The 27,269-nt window shown below is 38.6% G+C and overlaps 3 protein-coding genes across 9 annotated transcripts; 2 read left to right on the forward strand and 1 right to left on the reverse strand.

Moving 5' to 3' along the window:
- The first annotated feature begins 1,610 nt into the window (after nt 1-1,610).
- LOC126797697 (pentatricopeptide repeat-containing protein At1g62914, mitochondrial-like) lies at nt 1,611-6,863 on the forward strand. Of its 6 annotated transcripts, none has more exons than XM_050524389.1 (6): nt 1,611-1,745; nt 2,032-4,164; nt 4,970-5,072; nt 5,199-5,345; nt 5,934-6,005; nt 6,106-6,863. In XM_050524389.1, the coding sequence occupies exon 2, from the start codon at nt 2,115-2,117 to the stop codon at nt 4,155-4,157; it is 2,043 nt and encodes a 680-aa protein (XP_050380346.1). In that variant the 5' UTR covers nt 1,611-1,745; nt 2,032-2,114; the 3' UTR covers nt 4,158-4,164; nt 4,970-5,072; nt 5,199-5,345; nt 5,934-6,005; nt 6,106-6,863. The 6 variants fall into 6 exon arrangements, with proteins under 6 accessions (XP_050380346.1, XP_050380344.1, XP_050380347.1 ...); XM_050524387.1 differs by having other exon boundaries at nt 6,123-6,863; XM_050524390.1 differs by having other exon boundaries at nt 6,129-6,863.
- Nucleotides 6,864-9,566: 2,703 nt separating this feature from the next.
- Nucleotides 9,567-10,330, reverse strand: LOC126800720 (probable F-box protein At5g04010). The gene has a single exon (XM_050528128.1). It carries the CDS (start codon nt 10,321-10,323, stop codon nt 9,598-9,600), a length of 726 nt encoding a protein of 241 aa, XP_050384085.1. The 5' UTR covers nt 10,324-10,330; the 3' UTR covers nt 9,567-9,597.
- Nucleotides 10,331-20,880: 10,550 nt separating this feature from the next.
- LOC126800718 (uncharacterized) lies at nt 20,881-24,063 on the forward strand. Of its 2 annotated transcripts, XM_050528125.1 has the most exons (3): nt 20,881-20,994; nt 21,080-21,830; nt 23,100-24,063. In XM_050528125.1, exons 2-3 carry the CDS (start codon nt 21,082-21,084, stop codon nt 23,737-23,739), a joined length of 1,389 nt encoding a protein of 462 aa, XP_050384082.1. In that variant the 5' UTR covers nt 20,881-20,994; nt 21,080-21,081; the 3' UTR covers nt 23,740-24,063. The 2 variants fall into 2 exon arrangements, with proteins under 2 accessions (XP_050384082.1, XP_050384081.1); XM_050528124.1 differs by lacking the exon at nt 20,881-20,994 and having other exon boundaries at nt 21,001-21,830; nt 23,100-24,062.
- The last annotated feature ends 3,206 nt before the right edge of the window (nt 24,064-27,269 follow it).

Genomic DNA, 27,269 nt, shown 5'->3' on the forward strand with positions numbered 1-27,269 from the left:
CTCGCGCTCGTGTCGACGTGTAGTATAACAAAAATATTAAACTACAAATTTGATTTCACGAAAGAAATGTAGGTTAGCGTGTTCTATATATTGGAAAATGACAAAAAAATTTCAGGAGCTCACAATTTAGATGATAACTAATGACGTCATAAAATTTCATGAAATTTATCGTAAAATTTAATCAATTATACATAAACATTAAATTTTGAATAGTTAAGATTGTACATGGGTGCAACTATTGTTATTCCACTATTTACTTTGTTCACCCCTTTACTCGATCATTTCACCTTACATTTTAAATTTAAGATTAAACTTACTTATTTCACACACTTGTTTTTCAAAATTGTCCTTATATTACATATCGAATTGAAAAACTTAATTTTTAGAGACAATTTTTCAATTAATTTACACCAATATAAAAAAGAATGATAAATCTTGGTCATAGGTGGGAAAATAGCAGGAGGGTCAGCAAACATGCCTTGAATCCCTCGGCTCTCAAAAGCGAGCTACATGTCGGAAACCCAACGGTGGTATTCCTTGCCTTCAAGATCAAGAAGGCCAAAATCCGGTCGCGATGGCGATGACATTTACAAAATGACTATGAAATCAATTAGATTCAAGTATAAAAGGTTTTAGAAGGGGTGATGTATATGGTCACAAGAAAAATCGATGCAAACGATAATACTCACAATCGCACCTAAAACAGTGGTGCAGTCAGGCGACCACCCGAAATCGATTAACTTTCCTTTCAAAACAATTGTGACTCCCCCAGAACCGTCACACGAAAAACATCGACCAAATATAAGAGTGGCGAATCCCCTCGTTTGGCCTCATTTGTGGTATAAGAACAACGAGAGATTGAAGTAAGGCGAATATTGCCCGATATAATATATCTATACGTTCAAAAGCGGAAACCTTAATTAAAAATTACATTTGAAGGTGTGGAGAAGACGAGAGTAGTTTATCTTGAGTGAATATGTTGCTTGTTAAGTTCACGTTGCTTACGTGAATATACCGGATGAGTAATTTGAATGCTTTGATGCGGGGTCTTGCGGGGCAAAAAGTTAATTTTTAGGAGTGAATGCGTAGGAGGCCCTGCGGAGCTGCGAGGTTGCGTGCAAGGACTGCGGGGGGTCTGCAGGGTCGGCAGGGACTGCAGGGGCTGCATGGGGTTGCCAGAGATGCGGGGCCGTGCAAGGCAGTCGCTGACGAGGAGTGTCGACGGAAAACCGGAGGCTGGAAACAAGGGCGGCCGGCGAAAAAAAAAGGGTTTTCAAGGGCTCTAAAAGTTCAGAATTTTAAGACAAAGTACGTGATAACGTGGTGCAAGATGAATAACTGTCTCTTTATTGAATGATATGAATGACTATATATAAATATTACATAATGACTATCTCGTATGATTCAGAATTTTAATCTACTACAGAAATACGAATCTATCTCTAACATGAAATTTCATAAGATTAGACATACACAAGAGTATAATAATAATTCTCAGAGAACATTATAAATGTTTTTTGAAAAATTTATTTTCAGTTTAGGTATTTGTTTTCGGGCCTTAAAAAGAGCCAGTCTTTTTCTCTTAAAAATCCAAAACCGAGCTCTTAAGAACCCAGCCGCCGAAACCATCACCGCCCGACTTCTTCTCCGTCGCAGCGCTGCCGTCGGGAAAAGAGGCAGTTTGACCCTTCCATTGGTTTCTGGCGCCGATGTCGAGCTCTTGTGAGCTCTTCTACCATCTTTTGGTAAGTTTAATCTCCTTCCTTAGGTTTCTAGTGCAATTATATGAGCTTTCCTCTCTCTGAACATCTGGGTTGAAGATTTTGCTTATATTTAACAACTCTTTTGATGACATCTTAGCTTCTTCAGTTTGGTTACTAATCAAAAATAAGTAAACTTAAAGTAAAATTATCTGGTGAATCTATTGTCAGGAAAAGAGAAACTTCAAGTCACCATCTTATTCGTGAGATACTTGTTTCTTTTAGATTTTACAACCCTTTTGCAATCTAGTTTGATTCTCATTTCTCACAGGCTTGCTATATGTCTTTCAACACCCAGAGAGTGGGACAAGGCACTTGAAACAACTTTGACAGTTTAGTAATGGGTAGCTGCCCATGTTCAAATCATGTTTGGTTGAATCGGCATGTCTCCGAAATTCTGTCTGTTTTGTCAGAGTGTATTCTGCCGCTGCTGCTTCTGCATTGTTGCTGGAGGACCATGTGTTTGTCAAACATCCATTACCCTTTGAGGCTTTTGCAGTTCAGGAAATTAGAGGTTTGGGTAAAAGGTTTTCTACTCAGAGAAAGAAAAAATTGTATCCTTTTGTTGTCAGAGTGTTGAAAACTTTGAATTGGGAGGTTGCAAAGGGAGCAAGGTTCTCCAAGACCGTGAAAGAGCATGGCTTTTCTCATTCTTTAAATGCCTTTCGGATTATTCTTCATGAATTTGCATTGGTGGGAATGCAAATGGAAGTGCAGGCTTTGCTTACACAAGTTGTATGCTATTATCGAGAAGCTAAGCATGATGCGTTTACTCTGTTCCCATATTTATTGGATTCACCTCAGAGTGGGGTGAGATCACTTGTTGTATTTGATGCACTAATGATGGCTTTTTCTGACAACTCAATGCTTGAGAATGCTGTGGATGTGTTTCTGAAGATCAGAAAGATGGGTCGTGAGCCACACATACGGTCTTGTAATATCCTGCTCAAGTGTTTGGCAGAGGCAAACAAACTGGAATGTCTTAGAAGCTTATTTGAATGTTTGAAAAACTCTGGGCCATCTCCTAATGTTGACACTTACACAGTTATGATGAACTTTTTCTGTAAAGGATATCCACTTCAGAATTTGGATATCAGTCAAGCAACTGACATTCTTCAAGACATGGTGCAGAGAGGGAACCACCCAACTGCAGTGATATATTCAAAGTACATTCATGGTCTTTGTAAAGCTGGATATGTGGAGTTTGCTTTGAATTTCATCCGAAACATGCAGCACAGAGACCAACCCCTCAATAGTTATTGTTATAATGCTATTCTCCGTGGGCTTTGCCAAAAAGGGGAAATGTATGAAGCTCTAAAAGTGTTGGGCGAAATGAAGAGCTATGGGATGGTGCCAGATGTCTATTGCTACACCATATTGATAGATGGATTTTGCAAGGAAGGGGATATAGAGAAAGCTCTTGATCTGTTTGAGGAAATGGAGCTTTGTAAAATAAAACCTTCTTTGGTTAGCTATAGTTCACTCATATATGGTCTTTGCAAACTTGGATTGATAGATCATATGCTACATATATATCGTAATCTGGAGGCTGCCGGTGTGTGCCCTGATACTATCACATGCACTCTCATTGTTGATGGGTATTGCAGGGAAGGGCACTTGGAGGAAGCCTTGAGCTTTATCTACGAGCTGTATCATCAAGGCATAAGCCCTAACTCGTATACTTATAATGCAGTCCTCAACAATTTGTGCAAGCAAGGAAAACCACAAAAAGCATGGGAACTATTCCCTCACATGTTTAGAAGGAATATACTCCCAGAAGTTGCAAATTACAATACTGTTATACATGGTTTCGGAAATGTGTCAAATTCAAAGAAGGCTTACATGGTGTACAGAGGAATGCTCAAAGCTGGTCTCATGCCCAATACTGTCACATATACCATCCTTATCAATATGTTCTGCCGTAGAGGCAAAATATGTGAAGCTTATAACATGTTCAGGGAAATGAGTCATAGGGGTTTAGTCGCAGATGTGATTTCATATACGTCTCTGATTGCTGGATTTTGTAGAATGGGAGACACGAAGAAGGCATGGGTATTGTTCAAAGAAATGTTGAGCAAAAACCACTTACCCAATGCCATCACCTATACGTGTTTAATAGATGGTTTTTGCAAGTCTTCTCGCATGGATTATGCCAGTTTCTTGTTTGAGGAAATGAAGAATAAAAATGTTACCCCTGATGTGGTGACTTACACTGTTCTCATCACTGGGTACTGTAGGCTCCGCAATGTTGACAGAGCAATTGAGTTATTTGATGAAATGAAGCACAGCGGTATTTGTGGGGTTGATATGGTCAATGAAGCTTTGGGGTTTTTTTACACTAAAGACAGGTCAACTTACAAAAGATTAGAAAGCTGCGGAAATGATGTTTCAAGATGACCAGATGGTACATAAATCAGATTTCTCTTCCCTATATGTTTTTATGTCCTTGCTCTAATTTTAGCTGTTGAACATACTTTTTGGTTGAAACTAATCTTTTTTTTTTTTTATGAATCTTTATATGAAAGAAGGATAGGAAACATGTAGTTTTGTCATATATTGGTTGTATACATGCGAGTACATAATCATTTCCTGAATAATCACTGATAGGCAGAAAATATATCTATCTACATACATGCACCCTCTTTCATTGAATGGAATGCATATTGTTGTCGCATGTAATTTAAGTTGTATTGACATTTTGTATTTGAAAATTTTCAGCTGTAGTATTTCATATGTTGAGGAGTTTTTTTTTTGTCATTATTGCTATTGCAAGAATCTGATAGTTGGTAAGATGTCAATACTAGCACAGGGAAAGTTCAAAATGTAGTATATAGGTTTATAGGTCTTCTGAGTCTGAAATATGAGTATTGCTCTAGATGAACTACTATTAATTCCAATATAGAGTAGAATATGGATTCAAATGTCTTTGCAAATCAAGAATATTTTATCTTTTCTGAGTTTTGGTGGCTGATCTGATTACTGGGTGTAAAAACTATCTCCAAATGTAGGAGTAACAGTAATTTAAAATCAAGAAGATATGAGCTTGTTGATAAAGATTTTCTGCAGAGAATGTGTTACATTACTTTACAAATTTGGCTCTCCCTCTGCTTGCCCTTTTTTTTTTCTTTCTTTCTTTCTTTTCAATTCTTAGTGGGGACTATTCTGTTCAGTTCTATTGGTGGGTATTGTTTGACTTGGTACTTTTACAGGTCTGTTCCCAAACATGAACTTCTTTTATCTTCACTAAGACAAATCAAAATGCTACTGCTGAGGCAACCGAATTCTTGCCTTACAGAGATCTATTGACAGGTGGTAGGTTCTCGACAAGGGACTAAATGACTGAAATTTAAAGTAAATTCATAAGTATAAAGGTGTAACTCTGGCCAACTTGTTTCATTTAATTTTCTACAACCTGATTGGGTGTTCTCTTCTGTACAGATTTCACATCAATTTCGGGTTTTCACCGACATTGCAACTATGGCAGTCACACGATGAATTCTGGATGATGTAGAAGTCATTCAAATTTATTTACGGTTGACCCCTGTAACTCCAATAATACTTGCTCCGTGTGCAGTTGCAGACTTGGTAAGTGTCTTCTTTGATGCCATTAGTACTCACAGAAACCACTTAGTAGTGTCGGATTAAAATGACTAGGTCGAGCTTTTACAATATTCCACTGGATAGATGATGCAAGGAAATGGAAGGAACACTGTTCAATTACTAAAATGTAAACATGAAGATTTTGTTACTTGTTTTGGACAAGGAGGTCCTTATTTATTCTTATGGTGCGGATTTCACAATAAGACCAACTTTTCGATCGAATTTTCATATCTCCACCGTCCAATCTTTAGGTTATAAGTTATAACATATAGATATATCTTCAAATTTTCAGCCAACATATATATCATTTCACACAATAAGAAATGGTTATTTAGCTTTACTGAATTGTTGAGGTGAGAATTGACAACAGCGTAAACTCCATATATTGCTGGAGTATGATGAGTTGATAGAGACTAAGGACAAAGCAACAAAATGAAATACCGAGAAAATGAATGTCAGTATATTTGTAAACCATTGAATGCATTGATTATGATATTCTGTTAGATCTGCTGAACATTGTACCCTCTGACTAGACTAATTAATTTTTCATGATAATTGTTTATGCGGTGCCAGGGTTTAATATTCAAAGAAACCAGTTCTAAGAAACCAATCTGAAAATGCTCAGTCATGCTTGTTAAGGCCAAGGTTAGATCCAATCCTTGTAATCTCAGAGGCATGAGTTTCAATGCCTTGTCTTATCAAAGTTTCTATCTTAAGTATTTTTCCTTTTACACTCTATCTGAAGTCTCAATTCTTTGCCAGCAATAGTTGTGCGGAAGGTTGTTTTTGCTGCTCATATATTATGAGTATTATCAGGTTGTGGTCGCTGCTGCAAAGGAATGAGTCATATCGGTTCTCACCTGCAGTCATTCCAGGGATTTTGAGCTCATTTGAAGTTGAATATTTTGACAAGGAGTCAACTTAGTGTGATGCAATCGGATTAGAATAGTCATCAAGAGAACAAGAACTAGGTATTCCATTGACTAAATAAATAACTTGTGCAACAACTCCAATGCCTCATTATTAGCTGTGAGACACTTAAATGGGTGTAGGATCATACATATCATCCTTTCTATCTACATCTTCACTACATGTTGCATTTCTTTTGCTTGCTACAGAGATAAAAAAATTCCACTGCACGTATCTCAATAGTTTGCTAGTTTCGTTTGTAGATATAAATGTCTCGTCTGCAACACTTTAACCCAATTCTCTCTTCTATTTTTTTTTGTCTTCTCCAAAGGAAACTTTTCACGCCTAGATTCTTTATGTGTGTGTGTGTGTGTGTGTGTGTGTGTGTGTGTGATTTGGTATTTTATCAACCTTTATTTTCTGTAAAAATTTTAGCCAGTGCCTAAATCAATTTTGTTACTCTTTTTTCTCTGAGATATCTGGTTGTGTGTTAGCTTATGTTTGACCACTTAGACGTTACCTTACAGACTTAGATTTAAGATCAGTAGAGGGTATGCATGTTACTACAGTTCTGACTTATTTAGTAACCATATACCCAGTAGAGGGTATGAGGACATCATGCCAACCCCTTCAAGGTTTATGAATGGAAGAGATAAAAAAACTAGAGCAGCTGATCATTACCTCTCTTTATGGTTGATTTATTGATCAGGATTTTAATTAGCAGTTGAAAATAAGTCTGATCGAAAGAGTTTTTAGGCTTAGTGTTATTTCAAGAGTTTACTTGTGTCTTTTTGTTTCTGTTCAGTTTAGGAGTATTAAGTTTTTATTTATTAGGTCTTTTATGTTTCAGTTTCTGAATTTCAAAAGTCCTAAAGAGTCTTAAAAGCTAGTTAGTGTCAGTTATAGAACCTAGTATAAATAATTGTAAAAGCCAATGGGCTGAGATATGCTATGTTGAATAAGAATATCAGTGTTTACTGAATTTTCCTGTGATAGGATTAAGGTGAGAAACCTGGGAGAGATTCCCAAATTATAGTGTTTTGGGTGTGAAGCCTATACTAAGGTGTGAAGCCTGGGAGTGAATCCTAAAATTAGTGTGCTTAACCTACAGTTCTTAGAGCTTGTGATCTAGGTTCCTAAGCAGCTACTGTGCTGCATCAGTTTTGGTATCAGAGCTGGACAAGCTCTAGTATTGCTAGCTCCAGCCCATAGAAATCCCATTCAGCCATGGATGCTGAAACTGTGGCTAAAACCTTGGAAGCCGTACTCGCTCAACTTGGACATATTGAGACAAGAATGCAAGACCATGCAGCAGCCTCTGACCGGCGTTTGGCAGAACTTGTAGCCTCCATTCTCAATGAAGAAGAGTGTAGGCGGAGGACGGAGACCACAACCTAGAAGGATTGCTCGCAGGCAGCAGCCCCTTCGGAATATTAATGGGCAAGATGGATATGATCCTGAAGAGAAAGCTTTGAGGTCTATTAAAGTTGAAGCTCCAAACTTTGATGGCCAACTGAATGAAAGGTATGTTTGGATTGGATTTCAGACATGGACCATTATTTTGATTGGTATGAATTGTCAGAAGCTCGAAAGGTGCGCTTTGCAAAGATGAAGTTGGTGGGCAAAGCGAGGGAATGGTGGACTGGTTTGGAAATGCGACTTGCAAGGGCAGGTGAAGAACCTGTTACAGAATGGGATGAGATGAAAGAAAGGCTGAAGGAGAAGTATGTTCCCTTGGCTTACCAACAACGTTTGCTGGACCAGTGGCAATCCCTTCATCAAGGAGGCATGGCAGCTGTGGAGTATATCGATAAGTTTGAAGAATTTATGGTGAGATGTAACATAATTGAAGATCCATTTGTAACCCTTGCCCGTTTCAGAACCGGCATTCGTCCAGAACTTCAAAGGGAGTTGATTCCTCATGAGGTATATTCGTTGGAGCGAGCCTATCAAATTGTGCTGGAATTGGAACGTTATTTAAAAAGTCCCACAGCCCCTGTGCAAAGGCGGTTTGACCAACGGAATCTTGAATTTCGTCCTAGTGCTTCCGGCACTAAATCATCTCCATATTCTAGTGGTTCTAATGCTGCCAATTCCCTGGTGAAAACTGAGAGGGGAAAGGGAGTACAATCTAGCAATCGGGGAGAAGGACTCGCACGGTGCTATAAGTGTCAAGGTTATGGCCATTATGCTGGTCAATGCCCAACTAAAGAGCAATTACGAAGTCTATTTGCCGCTAGCACAGAAGGAGAGGCTAATGTTCAAGTAGACCTAGAGGAAGAAGTTTATGACCCTGAAATCCCAGCTGAAGATGATTTAGAGGAAGATGTTCAACCGAACACGGCTGTGATAAGATGCACCTTGACTCAACCTAAGGGGGTTGAAGATTGGCGGAGAACATCCCTTTTTCACACATATGTTAAAAGGGGAGACATAAGTTATAAGGTCATATAACTCCTTTATTGCAGCTCTTGGTACTTAATTACTTTTCCTCAATCAGTTTTGTTTGTAATAATTCCTAAAGTAAGACCATCGATCCTCCAGACAGTTCAGCGCCTTTGAATCCAAGTCACCAGGGAAGTTAAATCATATTTGCTTGAAGAACACATCTCCGTAGCAATCTATGTAAGTGGATTTTGCATCGGTGACAACCAATGAGAGTCGGAAAGTTTATATCTGCAGCTTAAGGTTTACACTTAATACTGAATAAAAATCGAGGGAATCGGACTTGAAAGCTGCAAAACATTGTAGCTATTCACCTGCGGCTTCAGGTACCAAACAAAGAATAACATAGATGAGTTGTGGTAGCTAACTAGCTATGCAAAGATGAGTTGTGGAATTATGCCCTTAGCGATCAGGTCGACTATGTGTATGGGACCAACAATGTTCTAATATTGCTCGACTTGAGCATCTAAATAAGATTCTTGGCTATCCAAATCTGGCGACTCCGATGGTTTATTTGGTTTGCACGTACGGGTACGCAATGCTATTTTTCTTCATCATTATTTTTCAAAACCAACAGTACGTATTTCCCATCATGCTTTTACACATACGTCTCATGATTTGAACATGAGAAACGATTAGAACGTATAACCTGCAGCTGCTTCAAATAATTTACTCAACAGAATTCATCATCAGTAATTAACCTCGCAAGCCACGTACTTCTTTGCGTTTATATCAATCATTCAATCATATATGCATAGCTAGAACACTAAACTAAATTTTCATAAAATGACAAAGTGGCAAATACATAGTGCTGCATGTATATAAACATAATATATTGTACAGATAAACCCTAAAAGATTGATCGAGAGCTGTTGTCTTAATATCAAAGAAAATGTTGCAAGTATCTTAGACCATCATCCACACCGACATATCTCAACTTTGCTGAACTCAACATGCCCACGGTCACCTTGTTGATCCGCCCAACATCAAAATTGTTTCGACCCCTTTTTGAATCAGTAAACTCCAACCTCATATCCGCCACCACACCACTATCGACGAGGCTCGAGCAACACCCCGGCAAAGGCAGCTCCGCCCAGAACCACCAGTCGACTATTCCTCTCTTCCCTTGACATTCCAACATATTAAACACCCCTTTCCACCCTTTCAACACCACACTCCACGTAACTCTCACCGACTCAAACGCCGCATCTTCAAACTCGTAGTCGGGGACGTCAATATCGAACTTGAACACCCCATTGCAATCCACGACTAGCTCGTTCCCGGGTTTCTGAAGACACAGAACAACGTTGTTGCCGTTGATGATGTTGACTGTGAAGATGAGCTCGTGGAGGGCAAGGGAGGGTTTGGATGGGCTCTCGAAACGGCGTTTGGCGGCGGCGGAGGCCATGGCGTAGAGGCGGTAGTAGGGAAGGGCGGGGTTTGTGAGCTTAAGGTTAGAGAGAGAAGGGTAATGGGTGGTGCAAATGGGCTGCCAAATGTGGTCGGAGGAAATGCAACAGAACCATGACTTGCAGACGCAAGAGGCTATGGCTAGGGTTTTGGGGTCGAGATGGTGAGAAACAAGGTCGAAGACTTGCCATGGAGACATGATGATGATGATGATTGATGAGTTTCCTTCCAGAAAGGGAAACCAAGGCTGGCGGTTTTAACTTCTAAGAGCGGCGGTGGACCGGTGGTGGTTATTTTGGGGAGGAGTGGAGGACACGCGGAGGGGAGTTTTGTAATGCATGGGTGTGAGTTGCCACGATAGGTCTATGTCTGGGCGACAACTCTGACCGGAATACACGTGCTTGATGTGGTTTTGCATGCGCTCTTTCGTTTGTTGGTCATCAAAATTCCCCTCCGGCGGCTACAATTAACCCTACAAGGCAAAGAAAATGAAACGTACAACAAAAGTTGCACCTCTACAATTTCAAAAAACAAGCTCACGCAGTGTCCCGAGTCTCGAACAGGAGTCATTGCATTGTTTATGTCTTTGAGTACATATAATAATTTTTCGTCTGGCAACTCGTAACATTAAACGGGGAAAAAGACCAGCCGACCAGGAATCGTTTTTGGTACCGAGTGGTATCTGTGAACCTACTATAACAAGTCTTCAGGTCAAACGGTGAATTTGTTTTTCATTTTTCATTAACGTTTCAGTTTGAAGAATCCAGATTTCCATTTCCTCTATTATATGTACGATTGAGGGTTTATAACAATTGAGCAGTTATCGTGTCTATTATGTATAGAGACTATGATGATCGAGCAACAATCACCGTATTATGTAGGATATGATCTATGATTTATCATATTTATGTAGGCTGATTACATTTGTTAGGTTAATTATCATTTATCAGTTATATATGATTCTTTCTAATGTACATGCACAAGCGATATGGTTAATAATTAATTATCTACCATTAGTCAATTATAGTGAATATAGGTTCACTCTAGTTTTTACTACATTTGGTGAAGCCGAACACTATGAGAACAAAGTCAGCTATATAGCTTCTCTGCCTTCTCATGTCAAAAGGCACATAATGATCAAGCACATTGCAAATGCGCCTGATGCAAGTGTAATACCATCTACTCCGGATGATCGTTTGGCAAGCTACGAAAGGAAGAGATACAAACAACATAAAAGCGAATGTAGTCACTCCACCAAACGGTCACTACTACAACAACTTCACCACACAACGGTGGATCACAGTTGTGTGAAGTAGGACATAACAGTTGTGTATGGCGGTGTTGTCTGATTGAAAACACTCATACAACATGTTATATTAAGTTGTGTAACTCTCGGAAGAATGCTCGGCAGAATGCTCGGTAGCATGCTCGACATAATTTCTCGGTAGAATTCCTCAACAGATGACTTTCAGACAATAAATACATATCACAATATTTGTTGTGTGTTTCTTATCAGACAATAAATTAGTTTAACTGATTTTTACAATTAATTGTCTTTATGAAGTCATGCAACAAATATTGTTTATAATTTACTTGAAATTCTTCCATTTATACAACTAGTTTTTTGATTCATTTAGTTGTGGAATGTTTCAGTTGTATAACAAAACTTATTTTATAGATTGGTTGTACGTTTCTTACTTATGCAATTAATACTTTGTCACACTTTTGGTTATATGAGGGTGGAGTTAAACAACTAACTTAACTTGGTGATTTGACTTTAATGTTGTGTGACTCTGTTCATATGGTAAATCCAATTAGAACAAAATCCAAAAACAGTGACCACATCATACCAAAAGATCCATGATTTCATATCAGTCAAGTATGCATACATCGAATCATCCAAATATACAACTCAAGAGGAGTACAAAATAATAGCTAAGCTATTAGCATGCTAAATAAAACTAGCAACCATAATTCCTATGGCTAGTGTCACTAATACAGTAATACCTATACTAGTCCGCCACTTCAAGCTTGTCGCTAATGATCTGGTTTTCCTCTCCCCGTACGATAAGTGTCTCTGCTTTACCTGCCATAGAAACGTCTTCAAATATTATCACGTCAATTGCAGAGCACAATTATGTATATCTAAAACCATTTTATATAATTATGTCGAAGGATGCTTACCTGAGTTTGGAGATTGGGAATTTGAAGCAGATCCTCCGCTCCTTGCTGGATAAGTTACATAATTCACAAGAATACAAAATCTGCACTCAACTCCCCAGTCCCCACTAAAAGGAGTTGCATCATTTAGACATGAATAAAACTGTATCGGCTATTTCATATCTAGAAAAGCTAAAACATAATGAACAAACTAACAGAACAGAACACTAGAACCTTGCTTTTTGGAAGGGAATGTAGCAGTGTTGTGATATTCCATGAACCTATAAGAAAAAGACGAAAAACGGGCTTCTCAGCTCCAAATGTGAAACTAAAATGCAAGAAAGGTAGTACACTCCAGTCACCTTATCACAAAGCAATACACTGACACAAACTTAATCAGAGGCCAAAACAATAAGAAGAAAGACAATGCATTCCAATCAAAAACACTTACTATTTGAACATCTGCTTCTCTTCCTAATTCGGCTAATGCTCCAGGTTCACCTAAACAGACACAAAACAACTATCCTTACACTTATGTAACCAACACGTAACTGATCGATGGTAAGAGAATAATCACAACCATAACTTTTAAAGAACAATGCCATTACATGTTTCACTTCTGTCAGCCATGCCCTAAACTCGAGTCGCTTGTTCCTATACAATAGTAAACATCAAACTCACAAGCTTTATCAAGCCCCTCAGTCAAAATTCATTCTTTACTCATACACACTCTGCAAAACACTTAAAACTGCCCTAAACTATTTTGCTTTATACTTTAGTTACACAACAATTCATATATACCAGTAAAAAAAACACAATCTTAAAAAATCAGTATGAAATTTACCACACATCAGTCTCTCTGATTATTGTATGGATTGAGCTTTTAAGTGTATTTTCTTCTCCTTTTTCCTTGTGGAACTAGGATTGCTTTCCTTCTCCAACATGGATTTGTATTTCCTAATAAGAATAGGTATGTTAGAAACAAAAAAAATACGAAAGAATGAATCCTACTCGAACAAAAAATCATATTTCAACAAGGATTCTTAGCACTTAACACGATTTCATCATCAATTCACTCATAATTGATATAAGCTCTACCTAGACAATTATTCATACAAAAAAAACTAAAACATACTAAATAAGAGGTAACAAAGAGTAAGAATATGACATAATCATATTAAGAACGTTAAACTTTGTGCTTCTATCAATTCTAAATCAATTGTATCGAGTAGACCATATTTTCAAAAATTGACCGTAGGATATGATCACCATAGTTAATTATAGTTAAGGTTCAAATTTCATTTAGTTTCGACAATTATTAGATCTTGATCGATCCGGTCAACCCTTAATATAAAGTACATATCATAGATTTTTTATATACTTCCCTAAGGATAACCGTGTTACGCGAAAATAAATCTACGGAAATTTTTATACGGGTGCGTAGAGCATACTATCGTGTGAGTGTAATGTGTTTGACAACATTTTCGGACACCTAAGCTATTTTTATGATTTTTTGAAGAATTTTCGTTATTTGAATATTATTTAATAGTCAAGTATGACCTATGTGGCACAATATTGACTTTGTATTCAATTAATTTTAAATTTATTTTATTTTAAAATTATTTGTCATAATTTCATAATATCATTTTTTTACTAAACATAAAATTAAATTTAATTTGAAACCCTAAACCCTAGCCCCTTATTCAAAACCCCAAATCCTAAACTCTAAACACTAAACTAAAATCCTACAACCAAAAAGCTATGTTCTGTTGAACCGAGACTTATCTATAGTTTTGCATTTTGCGAAAATTTGATGAAAGATTTCTATACAATACACAAATTTCAAATGTATTGTGTGATGAAATTAAAAAATGAAAAGTCATTGATAACACAACACATAGTGATAAATTTAGTTATATAAAGATAATCGAGTCATGAGACAAGTGGTTACCTTCATTTTGTTGTTTGATGTGTGTTGTGTGATTGAGTTATTGTAGTTGTGGGTATTGAAAAAAGCATAAATCCATCCCGGTACTTTTGTTTTGGGTATTATGCGCATGCGCTTCTACGACAAAAGTCAAATAAGACACGATTTGAAGAAAAATTTTCTGATATCTAATCATCTCACACTGAAAGCGTTTCTCCTAACCAAATAAGCGCTTGGGCACAAAAATCCTACCTAATGGAGAGATAGTTGGGGAGGTGACAAAACCCTATACTTTTCATTACAAAACTAATAAACCTGAAAAAGACGGATTGTTTTGTGAAAGAATTTTTGGGCCTATAAAAAGTGGGATTTGTGCTTGTGGAAATTATCGAGTAATCGGAGATGAAAAAAAAGACCCGAGATTTTGTGAACAGTGTGGAGTTGAATTCGTTGATTCTCGGATACGAAGATATCAAATGGGCTACATCAAATTGGCATGCCCAGTAACCCACGTATGGTATTTGAAACGTCTTCCTAGTTATATCGCGAATCTTTTAGATAAGCCTCTTAAAGAATTAGAAGGCCTAGTATATTGTGATGTGTGATTTGATCAAAATTATAATTTTACAGATTCAGAATAAGAAACTGTCATCCTATTCAATCAAATTGGGATGCCCTAGATCTGACATGTCTCTTAGTAGGAGTAAGAGTAGCATGAAACTCAGAAGTATGGGTGTATTCAATACTCTCAAGTAAACTGGGAATTGGTCTATGGTCCATTCGTTACGAATAGAGAATACATTATACTACAATCCTACGTACTTCGTATTACCATATACAAAATAGGTAAATACTAACTATATGATGTACATCCATAAATTACATGTTATGACTCACACTAACACTCCCCCTCAAGTTGGCACATGCACATCACCCATGCTCAACTTGCTAAGTTAGTCATAAAACACCTTCTTAGAAACTCATTTAGTGAGTATATATGCAAGCTTCTCTCCAGTAGGGACAAAAAGAAAACTAATTATCTTTTCATCTAGCTTCTCTTTTATGAAGTGATGATCCACCTCCATGTGTTTAGTACGATCATGTTGTATTAGATTTTGTGATATATCAATTACTGCTTTGTTATCACAATACAATTGCATAACACTTTTCAACTTAACACCCAAATCACGTAGCAGATATCTCAGCCACAACAATTCACACACTCCATGAGCCATACCTCTATACTCAGCCTCATCACTCAATCATGCCACAACTTTATGCTTTTTACTCTTCCATGTGACCAAATTACCTCTCACAAAGGTAAAGTAACCTGATGTCGACCCCATGTCCCTAACCTCAAGAATGTTGTTGTATTTAGAGAACATTACTCCTCTCCCTAGAGCTAACATCAAGTACCTCACATTCTTACAATAACATTCATGTGACTCTCACTTGGATTATGCATGAACTGGCTCACTACACTCACTGCATAAGCAATATCTGGTCTAGTATGGGTCAAATAAATCAAGTGCCCAACTAATCTCTTATAGCGAGCTCGATCAGTTGGTGTATGGTTTGGATATTCTACTAGATGATGGGTTTGCTCAATAGGAGTGGCCAATTCAAACTAGTAGAAAATGAAAGGAGAACTCAGATAGTGTAATCATCTTTGCAACAAGAGCAAAAGTCATATCATATTAAATACCATTTGTTTGAGTAAACCCCTTCGCAACAAGACGTGTTTTATACCGGCTTATTGATCCATCGACATTATGCTGAATGAACACCCAACGACACCTTACAACCTTCTTGCCATGTGGTGGAGGTACAAGTTCCAAAGTAGCATTTTTTTGCAATGCTTCCATCTCTTTCTCAATTGCTTTCCTCCACTTTGAATCCCCAATGCATCTTGGACTTTATTAGGTACTGATACAACAAATATTTGATTAACAAAAGATTCATATGACTTTGATAATCTCCCAGTGGACATATAGTTGGCTACTGGATATTTCGACTTAGTATGTAAACTAGGTTCATATATTTTGGGGGGTTGACCCCTCTAGTAAACCTGTTTGGTAACACATATTGCCCACTATCAGACTCACTACTAGTACCAATGGATGGACATAGCTTAGATGAGTGATATTTTGTACCAGGAAGTTGTTGGTCGAGGATATGAGTGATGGCGGGAGGGGCAGTTGTGCTCTCAACTATTGGTGTCTGCCACCACTGTTGGTACCTGATTATCTCAAGTTTCGACCTCAAAATGAGTTTCTGCTACTGGAGTCAAAGTATCTCCGGTAATGACTCTTTCTGATTCCTCCCTCTCATCATGATATAGCTCTTCAAAAAATGAATTCTCCCCTTGAAGGGATGTATTAGAAGAGGTAAAATAACACATGTCTTCAAAGAAAGTAACATCCATAGTGACATAATACTTTTTGGTGGCTGGATGATAACATTTGTTTCCCTTCTGAATACTTCCATAACCAACAAACACACACTTGATCGCTTGAGGATCCAACTTAGATTTCTTTTTGACTTTTAGGAACATGAACAAAAGCCACACAACCAAAAACACGGTCATGTATATTGTGAAAAGAGAGAATGTAGACATGAGATGCAAGAACCTGAACAAGAGTGTTCTCTTGAAGGACACTAGATGGAAGACGATTAATAAGATAACCAAAAGCCACTACAACATTACCCTAGAGATACTTAGGCATATGAGCACTAAAGAGAATGGAACGAGCCATATCAAGGAGAAGTTGGTTTTTCCTTTCGAACACTCCATTTTGCTTTGGTATTTGTGGACGGTTTGGTGAGCAATCCCTTGACTTTTACAAAAATTTTGAAAGACACGGTTGACATACTCCCCCCCCCCATTATCAGAACGAAGAACTCTAATGGCGCTATTATAATGTGTTTGGACATGAGTATGAAAAACTTGAAAAACAAGAAAAACATCATCTTTGGTCAGGAGGAGAACAACCCATGACACCCCAGTGCAATCATCAATAAACGACATATAATACCTCATACTCATGACTGTAGGCTCTTTGGAAGGTCCTCAAACATCAGAATTAATTAATTCAAAATGAGTATGACTCTTAGAACAACTCGGATAATAGATAGAATGATGACTCTTAGTAAGGACATATGTTTCACAACGCATAGATGACTCATCCACACCAATAAATGATAGATCGTTCGGTTAGAACGTCTATAAAATACCCTGAAAAACATCATCGTTAGTATAGAATAAGCAGGGATCGTTCAGTCCGGGGAATCAAAAGGGCCTCAACACTTATCATGTTATTGGGGGATTTGATTTGGATTCTAAAACTACAACTGAAAATAAATCCTAAATTACTTATATACAATTGATCAACCATCCATCACATAACCAAAACACGAATTCTACTCAAGAAACATGTATGACATGCATAGAACAACATATAGGCAGCAAGTATTTTCGATTCTTCTTAAGTCCATTTCAATTCCAATTCTAATTAGAGTCCGAAGCGGTTCATCTAATCGTTAAGACTTCTTATTTATTTAGAATCAACGAAGCGTTCAATCCTAAACATATGCTAAAGAGAGTTCAACATAACGAAGCGTCTAGTTAAACAACAAAGTAGCACATAAGCACATTAAGTCTAATTGGAGACATGTTACACAAGCATGGCGTCACTCATCTTGATTAAACATGCAAATTCCTAGAACTATCACAGCCCTATATAAGTATCCATAATTGAAACACGAAGCGCATATTCAATCAATGAACACTTTGGTGAATGAAATCGCAACCTTAGGAGAACCATGGCCTTGGCTTCCTCAAGCATTGATTTAGATGTACAAATTCAAGGAATTAATTGAAATAAAACCTAAATTAATTTCGAAATCCTACTGCCCATAGATGCTACACACGACATACACATATTTCATGAGTTCATGCAATCAAAACATAAAACCAAAGAAGTCTGAATTTATGTTCTTCATATATGAAACCGAAAATAACATCCAATGATTCATACAATGAATTCGAAATTTGCAGAAAATAAAAAGAAAGATTACAAGTCATGGATGAATCACACATTAGAAAACCTTGTAGGATGAAGCAATGATGAATTCGAATTGGTGGAGGAGGAAGATGAGCACGGCTTGGTGATGATGGATGAAGGTTTTTGGCTTGAATTTTCTGGATGTTTTTGGGCAGCAATTCGGCTTTGTTTGTGAGAGAATGGAGATCCTGAATTGTGAGGGAGGCCATGCCTTTTATAGAGGAATGAGGAGAGGAGGGGCTGCTAGGGTTTTGAATGGGCTGATCCATGTATTTCCTTTTTTTTTTCTTTTCTTTCCTTCTCGATTGAATGATGATCATCTTTGTTGGTCACATGCATTCTCCCTTCTTCTAGACCACATGCATTCTTCAGAATTATCTCTTTGTTCTTTCTTTCCTTTTTCTTCTTTTGTTTCCTTCTTTTCTTCTTCTTTCCTTTTAATTGCCGGATGAACCTTCCCTCCTTTGAGGCTGCATACTTCTTCCTTTTCATCCCATTCAGAAACTAAATATTTTCTTTCCTTTTTCTCCTTTTGTTTCCTTCTTCTTCTTCTATTTCTTTCCTCAATTTCCAAGTCATTATCTCACATTTAATTCTGAAAATAAGGAAATGAAATAATAAATATAAATCACATATGTTACAGAAATATCGAATAAAAAAAAAATCATAACCAAACTAGGTTTCCTAGTTCGACAAGGAATACTACTCTATAGTACTCTCGACAATTTCTGTATTTTACACCCGTTTTGGCACCAAAAGGGAACGAACGTCACTAAAGACTCCTAACTCGACTCAATGACTATATACTACAATAATAAGAGCTAAGCAAAGTACAAATGGAAGTAAAAATATGTTAAGAACGTCGCACAAAGTGCGCTTATCAATAAACAAAGAAGGCATACTCTTTTTTTATGACATGGAAAGATGAATGCCCCAATCGACGATGCCACAACAAAATTTCACTTAGCTGATTAGAACTTGTTGTCAGAGTGGTGTGTGGTTGTGCTCTTGGTTTCTATCATGTATATGTCTGATCCAGGTGAAACAATCTGCCCCTCAAATCCTCCCCGACTGAGTATTTCCATGGTGAGAAGATCTTGAAAAATCATATACATGGGAAAAAATGTTATAGAGCATCGAGACTCAGTGTTCAATTGGGGAACATATAACAAGTGATGTGATAAATCAGGTACATATAGAACATTATGAAGTTCTAAGATATGAGTGATACGAACTAACCATTTCCCTAATACAAGAAAAACCTCATCATTAACATTAATGACATAAGACACTGGTGGAGAAGACAACTCAGTAATAAAGTAAGTCATATGATTAGAAGCATCAGAATCAATAATCTAAAAAGCTATAACCTTTTAAAGCCATACCAATTTTACCACATGCTCGAGGCTTTGTAGTGATAGGGATATTACCATTAGTGCAGATTTGTCCCACAATGTGTCTAGAGTCGTGGGAGAACTCAACTCTCTAACCATTATTACCATCTAACTCTGTAATAGAAGTCTTTGCATCTCTAATGTGGATAAAATCAATGAAGACATATCCTGGTGGTCTCCTTGCAGCCCATGTTCTTCTAATAATTTCGAAGTTTCAGAACTGAATTTCAAGCTTTCCTTCTGAAACCCGAGAATCAAGATTACCAACGTATACACGAGCCATTTGTCCACAACTAAAAAACTGATATGAATATGTCTTAGGTGAACCCTCACTGTCAGTGTGCTAGCACTGAAAAATTAAAAGAAACATAAACTGGATCGGGCCAACAACAAAATGGGCCGGGTTGACTGTTGAAGCGGGTCAGGCAGATTCGCAAGGAAGGACGACGTGAGTCGAGCGTATGTGCAAGGAGGGATGTGCGCCAGTCGGATGCAGACCAAAACTGACACCAATTTGCCTCACATAAGGAGAAGATGCTGAGAAATTGAGCCGGACTTATCTGAACCAGAAAAGAGCACGAATATAGTTGCGCAAGAGAACCGAGACGCAAGAGATGCGATGGCGGCCAAAAGATGTCGGTCTGACGAGAGGAGATGCGGCGACGAACTCGAATGGAAGGATGAATTCGATATCACTGTCGGATTGTTGAAGCAACATCATCGATGCTCTAGAACGGGAGAACTGAAGACGATTGGGTGCCCAAAGCAAATTTTTTGTTGTCGTTGACGAAATTGAGAGAAAATTAAACCCTAACAATGGGGTTCAATTTCATAAACAAATTGCAGCGGAAAATAAAGAGACAAACTCCTTTCGGATCTTTGCTCTGGTACCAGGTCAAATAAGACACGATTTTTGAAGAATAATTTTCTGATATCTATTGATCTCACACTGGAGGTTATATATAGATAATATATTATACTACAACCCTAGGTACTAGCATATATATAATATGTAAGTACTAGCTATATGATGTACATATTTAAATTACATGCTATGACTCACACTGACAACAAGATACTAATGAAATAATCAGATTAAGAATTTTCGGTCAATCCAGATTAGATGTTGGGTCAATCTCTTTTTTTGGTTACAAACCTGCTTTAACTAAAAGGTCCAACAAAGAAACAAAAGTCAGGGGTAGCTCTTCTTTGGAACTCATTGAATTGGGCCGTAACAAACCTGCTTTAACTGTTCACTAGCGGAACAAATCTCTCTTCCTTGTAAAACCCTAACTGAGAGGAATCTTTGCCGCCAGAAAAAAAGGGTTAGTCGCTCTCTTCCTCCGAGCTTGTGTTCCATTTGTAGCTCTTCTTTGCTTCTTTGAATTTGATTAGTTAACTTGTTGATAGTGATGGCGGAGCTTAAGCTCTCGGAGAGTCGAGACTTGACCCGAATAGAGCGCATAGGTGCGCACTCCCACATCCGGGGGCTTGGCCTCGACTCTGCGCTAGAGGCGCGTGATGTTTCTGAGGGCATGGTGGGCCAGGCGGCGGCGCGTAAGGCTGCCGGTGTGATTCTGCAGATGATCAAGGAAGGCAAGATAGCCGGCCGGGCCGTGTTGCTGGCCGGCCAGCCTGGCACCGGCAAGACGGCCATTGCCATGGGGATGGCCAAGTCCTTGGGGCTGGAGACGCCGTTTGCGATGCTGGCTGGGAGTGAGCTCTTTTCGCTTGAGATGTCCAAGACGGAGGCCCTGATGCAGGCTTTCAGGAAGGCTATCGGGGTCAGGATCAAGGAGGAGACGGAGATCATCGAGGGTGAGGTAGTGGAGGTTCAGATTGACCGCCCTGCCGTGGCTGGTGCAGCGTCCAAGACTGGCAAGCTGACTTTGAAGACTACCGAGATGGAGACGGTGTATGACTTGGGTGCTAAGATGATTGAGGCTTTGGGGAAGGAGAAGGCGCAGAGTGGGGATGTGGTTGCTATTGACAAGGCGTCTGGCAAGATCACCAAGGTCGGTAGGTCATTTTCCAGGTCCAGGGATTATGATGCCATGGGACCCAGTGTCAAGTTAGTGCAGTGCCCTGATGGGGAGTTGCAGAAGCGTAAGGAGGTCGTGCATTGCGTCACACTTCATGAGATTGATGTCATCAACAGCAGGTGATTAAACTCAGCCTTCCTATTCTTCATAGTCTTCTCTAATTCTGAACCTTATATTTGGTGCTGTCACGTGGAAGTATTTGTTTATTCTGCTTATTGGTTGACAATTTAAAAATATTACAAATTCTGTTGCGGGTGATTTCAATTGGGCGTGTGTTCAAGTGTTTAAACCTGCCAATACCTAGAGAAGTTGGGCCTTTTATTCTGGTGCTACATGTACTGAGAGAAGGGTTTGGACAAAAGTGAGTACCCTTGCTCTTGAATTACCAAATTGGTTGTAGCCAATCTGCTTGAGAAGTTTACCGGCCAGCCATTGTCAAATTTTCTGTCAATGGATCTGGTTCTCCCATTTTTCTTCAATGCTTTCTGTTTGCTGAATTGACTTATGAGAAGGGGAGAAGAGGGAACTGGCATAAGATATTGCCTTTTTTCAAGAGGCCCTGTTCTAATATCAATATGTTAACTGAGTCACCTTCCATGCAAATTTGCCGGCGACTTCCCAGCTGTTTGATTCTATCAGTGCCTAGTTGCTTACATCTTTTTTCTTCATTTTTTGTTTGTTTTAAATATTAATAGAAATTGAGTAACATGACATAGCTGCGTAGCAAAACCTTTATTTTCCATAGCGAACCTTTCAGCCATCTGATAGGGAAATTTATAATGTTGAAAGATAAACCTATGTTCGTAAGAGTTGACCGGTAAAACCTGTTAACTTACGGATGCTACTCAAATGGTGAAAGAGAAAACATTCTGTTTTGTTCAACATTGATTCCTGTTCCTCTCTCTGTACACAAGATGGTTTTTTCTTCTTAATGTCTGTCACAGATTATATTTTTGCCCATTGGCATGTAAAATCTGTTAGATATCAACCTTCCATTCAATTACATAGATTAAAACTTAAGTTGAGGTTGTTGGGGTTTGATGTCATATATGTAGAATGTCTTCTTTCATTGAACTAGCATCCACATAAATATAAACCTGTTTGATTGCAAAATGTTCCCCATTCATTTTGTTTTAGAATATGGTTATCACTGTTATTGTAATAATTGGGCTTGTTTTTGTTGTTATTACTTGCAGTTCAAACAAATCTTTAACTGTGTACAGTCAACACCCCATTTTACAAAACTGTATATGTCACCAATAAAAGAAGTTCAAATAATGTGGGTTGCGAGCTGCTCAATTTGCATTTTGCAGTCTACCTTAGACTCAGAGTTACCTTTGAGTCAATTTAAGATATTATTTCTGATTATATTATTTTCTTTCTACCAGAACACAAGGATTTCTGGCTCTCTTCACTGGAGATACTGGTGAAATTCGTTCAGAAGTGAGAGAACAGATTGACACCAAGGTAGCAGAATGGAGGGAGGAAGGGAAGGCAGAAATTGTGCCAGGTGTTCTCTTTATTGACGAGGTGCATATGCTTGACATTGAATGCTTTTCCTTCCTGAATCGTGCTCTGGAGAATGAGATGGCTCCAATTTTAGTTGTTGCTACAAACAGAGGGATCACTACGATCAGGGGCACAAACTATAAGTCCCCCCATGGGATTCCAATTGATCTCCTTGATCGCCTGCTTATTATCACCACTCAGCCTTATACAGAGGATGAAATTCGTAAGATTCTGGACATCAGATCCCAAGAAGAAGAAGTTGAGATGTCTGAAGAGGCAAAGCATTTGTTGACCAAGATTGGTGTAGATGCATCCTTGAGATATGCCATCCATCTCATAACAGCTGCTGCCTTAGCATGCCAAAAGAGGAAGGGAAAGATTGTTGAGATGGAAGATATTAACAGAGTTTACCATCTGTTCTTGGACGTGAAACGATCCACACAATACTTGATGGAGTATCAGAGTCAGTACATGTTCAATGATGCTGACGACGATGATACCAATGCCATGCAATCTTGAGATATCCCTTTCACTAGAAAGGAGTTATGGTTATTTTGGTATCTCGCTTTAGTGATTGTGAGCATCATTAAACTTTGCAAGGGGAAATGAATCAAATGAGGGTACTACGCTTGTGCAGTATCCTGTTAGTGTTAGAACTTGGAAGTAGTCTTCAGTTTTTTTCATGTGTAGGGATGAATCTGTAATCTTTGTGTACTATTTCAACTTAAAGCCTAACAATTTAGCAGATTCACTTTGCTGTTAGGGTGTTAGAACTTGGAAGTAGTCTTCAGTTTTTTCATGTGTAGGGATGAACCTGTAATCTTTGTGCATGTTTGTTTGACAGTACTAAGTGGTACAGCTTATATAAGAGGTGCTAATACACTTGTCCGATGTTTGGTGCGTAGAGGGGCTAGAATAAATGGCACAAGGTAGCGCTGGTTTTCCTTTTCGACCTCCTCAGGAGGTGTTTTTGGGTACTCATGTTTGGCTCCCCAGATAACACCTCTCTTCCTCCTTTATCTCTTCGTCACTCACTTTCTCACAATAAGGCTCATCTCATCTCTTCTAGCTGATCTTCTTCCTCCTCAAGGTTCTTGGTTTACTTTTAGGTAATGCAAAATCGAACTTGATTGATGAAGATTTGCTGGCTGGGATCGTAAGTGGTTCGCAGATGCTGGTGCCCATGCTGATGTCTATGATTACGCAAAGTTGCTGGTGATTGGTAATAGTTGAAATTTTCATGCCCATGAGATAGCTTTGCACCCAATTTCTTCTCTGCGTAGTGCATGCCTGACTTTGGCTTTATGCAGCTCCATCTCTTTGGTCTTGCATCCTTCATTTTAATTGATGCTCTTTCGTCTTCTTCTCTTTCTTGGTGTTTGCTCTTAGTCTCTGCAACTGTAATACACATTTTATTGATTAGTTTTCCACATACATACAATTATGTAGATCCCTATGATAAAGGTATAGTGATCCATTCAAATTGTCAAAATCTTGGTTCTACATTTCTGGATATTGCAACAATGAAGAAATTTTAATTTGTATTACCCAAAACTTCTAGTCTGCAAAATTGAAATATGCAGTCAATATAGATTAAATTCATCCTAATCCGTTGGATTTAATGTTCCTTTCACTCTTAATATGGATAGATTGGATTGATGAAGATAGAGGTGGCAAATAGGCCCAAAAGTCCGAGTCCGGCCCGGACTCAGCACGTTAAAAATCGGTCCGAGCCTAGCAGCCCGGTCCTTGCCCGAGCCCGTTATTGTAATGGGCCGGGTCAGGCCGAGATATTTTGGCCCATGAGTCCAGCACGGTCCGAGCCCGTTTTAGCCCGGCACGATTAATTCATGAGCCGGTCCGTTAAACATATAATTTTATATTATTTATATCAATATTTAAACAATTATCATTATTAAACTTGAATATTATATACTTTTTAAATTAAAATCTATTAATTATTTTATTATTTTAACTACAATATTTCACAAATATTATAAAAATACTGAATAAAACGTCATTATTTTGAGATACGTAATGTTTTAAAAATAATATTATGAAATGTGATGTAATATTTTATTTATTTTACTACTCTAAATAGTTATATAAAACAAATATTTAAAGTACATAAATTTTTTTAATTGTGTCAAATAATGCTAATGGGCCGGGCCCGCTTCTTGGTCTGGCACGGGCCCGACATGGGCTTGGGTCGGGCCAGACTTAATATTTAAGCAAATGGCCCGGCCCGAACCCGGCACGATAAATAAATGGACCGGCCCGAGCACGGTTTTGACCCGTTTAAAATGGACTGGACCGGCCCGGCCCGGCCCGTTTGCCATCTCTAGATGAAGATTTGGTGAATTTCCAATATGGTAGGAAATAGCTAGTGCCACCTTATGCGGCACTACCCACCAAAGATGGTCGAACAATGAGCAATTTAGTGAACAAGTTCCTTGGTTGGATTCAGATAGGTTGCATAGTGTTACGTCCCATTTTCGGGAGTGTATATTGTGGGCGTTGCTGGTTATATGTGCTTCATGCATACTTGGGATTGCTCCAAGGTCAGAAGGTGTAGGAGATATATGGTTGTTCCTTATGAGGGGTTCAGGCAGGCCGACCCGGTGAAGTTTGGGGAGTTTGTCGCTAGTCGGGGACTTAACGTCGAAGAAGGGAGTTGGCCGCCTTACACACTGGTCGGGGTCTGGAGCCGATCCTCTGATGAGCCCAAGGCAGGGCGAAACCAATGCATTGCCTCGTTAGATAAGGCTGGTTCCATGGGGATGAAGCGCCGCATGGACCAAGTGTGGCAGCCGAATGACTAGGTCAGTGACAATAGGCTTGCATACATTAAATAAGTATTACTAGAAGCAGGCGCGGATCTAGGTGCAAGGTTGGGGGGGGGGGGGGGGGGGCTCAAGCCCACCCAAGAATTTCAAGAAAAATTGCTAAGGATGGATGATATCACCACATATTGTAGTCTTGCAGCTTTGGTTTGTTGTTTTATTGAGCACCAAGCTTACCAAGTTGAAGGTTTACATAAGATTGCAGGCCGCACAACAAAAGCTTCTCTCTCCCGCCGCCGTCTCTCAACCCTAACCGCAGCCATGATCATTTCAGAGAAGAACCGCCGCGAGATCTCCAAGTACCTCTTCCAAGAGGGAGTGTGCTATGCTAAGGACTACAACCTCCCAAAGCATCCAGAGATCGATGTGCCGAATCTGCAGGTCATCAAGCTCATGCAGAGCTTCAAGTCCAAGGAGTATGTGAGGGAGACCTACGCCTGGATGCACTACTACTGCTGTTGTTATTGCAATATTTTAGATCTGTGTTGTTTTCATGAATAACTTTGTTGTTAATGCAGGAATGAGATTAAATGGGATAAATTAACTAATCGAGTACTAGTTTTTTTGTAATTAAATACTGAAGATTTGGGATTGATCATTGATACATACGTATACGGACTTCATACCTAATGGCTAATGCAGCAGGTGTATCTATATATCCGTGAGAGGCAAGTTTTATAATCATTTTTTTGTTGGTTTCGCTAAACTGATGAGGGAGGGTTGCCGTGTTTTGAATCTTTTGATAATGAAACCCGACCTGATCGAGAACAGCCTTCCTCCTGGTCATTAAGGTATTTATAATTACGTAATCCCGTATGGAAAACTCTACAGATGGATAGAAATCATAAAATACAAATAAAAGAACTAGTATCTATGTTATTCATTCAGATAGCTCGATCAAGTGAATCTCATGAAATAGATTACTGGATCGATCTTAATGTTTGAAATGATCAATCACGAGAAGGCTATGAAGGTGATGATTAGATGAATTATTCGTACTAATTGATACTAATATAGAAGTACTAGATAATAATGTACATACTATATAACCATACAAGTAAGACGCGAAAAATATAGTAATATACATAATTAAGATTATCAAGTTGTCATGAACTCATGATATGATTCTAATAAGCCACATAACCCTATTTGATGCGCAGCTCACATGCATCGATCGCTACTGTCGTGTCCCCCCTTTTCAATGTC

Source organism: Argentina anserina, chromosome 6 (genome assembly GCF_933775445.1).
Source record: "Argentina anserina chromosome 6, drPotAnse1.1, whole genome shotgun sequence".
Classification (NCBI taxonomy): domain Eukaryota; kingdom Viridiplantae; phylum Streptophyta; class Magnoliopsida; order Rosales; family Rosaceae; genus Argentina; species Argentina anserina.

Coding starts and splice junctions, on each gene's coding strand:
- LOC126797697 (XM_050524389.1), top strand. CDS start 2,115: ATGTTCAAATCATGTTTGGTTGAATCGGCATGTCTCCGAAATTCTGTC.
- LOC126800720 (XM_050528128.1), bottom strand. CDS start 10,323: ATGTCTCCATGGCAAGTCTTCGACCTTGTTTCTCACCATCTCGACCCC.
- LOC126800718 (XM_050528125.1), top strand. CDS start 21,082: ATGGCGGAGCTTAAGCTCTCGGAGAGTCGAGACTTGACCCGAATAGAG. Junction 21,831..23,099: donor ATTGATGTCATCAACAGCAG/GTGATTAAACTC, acceptor TCTTTCTACCAG/AACACAAGGATTTCTGGCTC.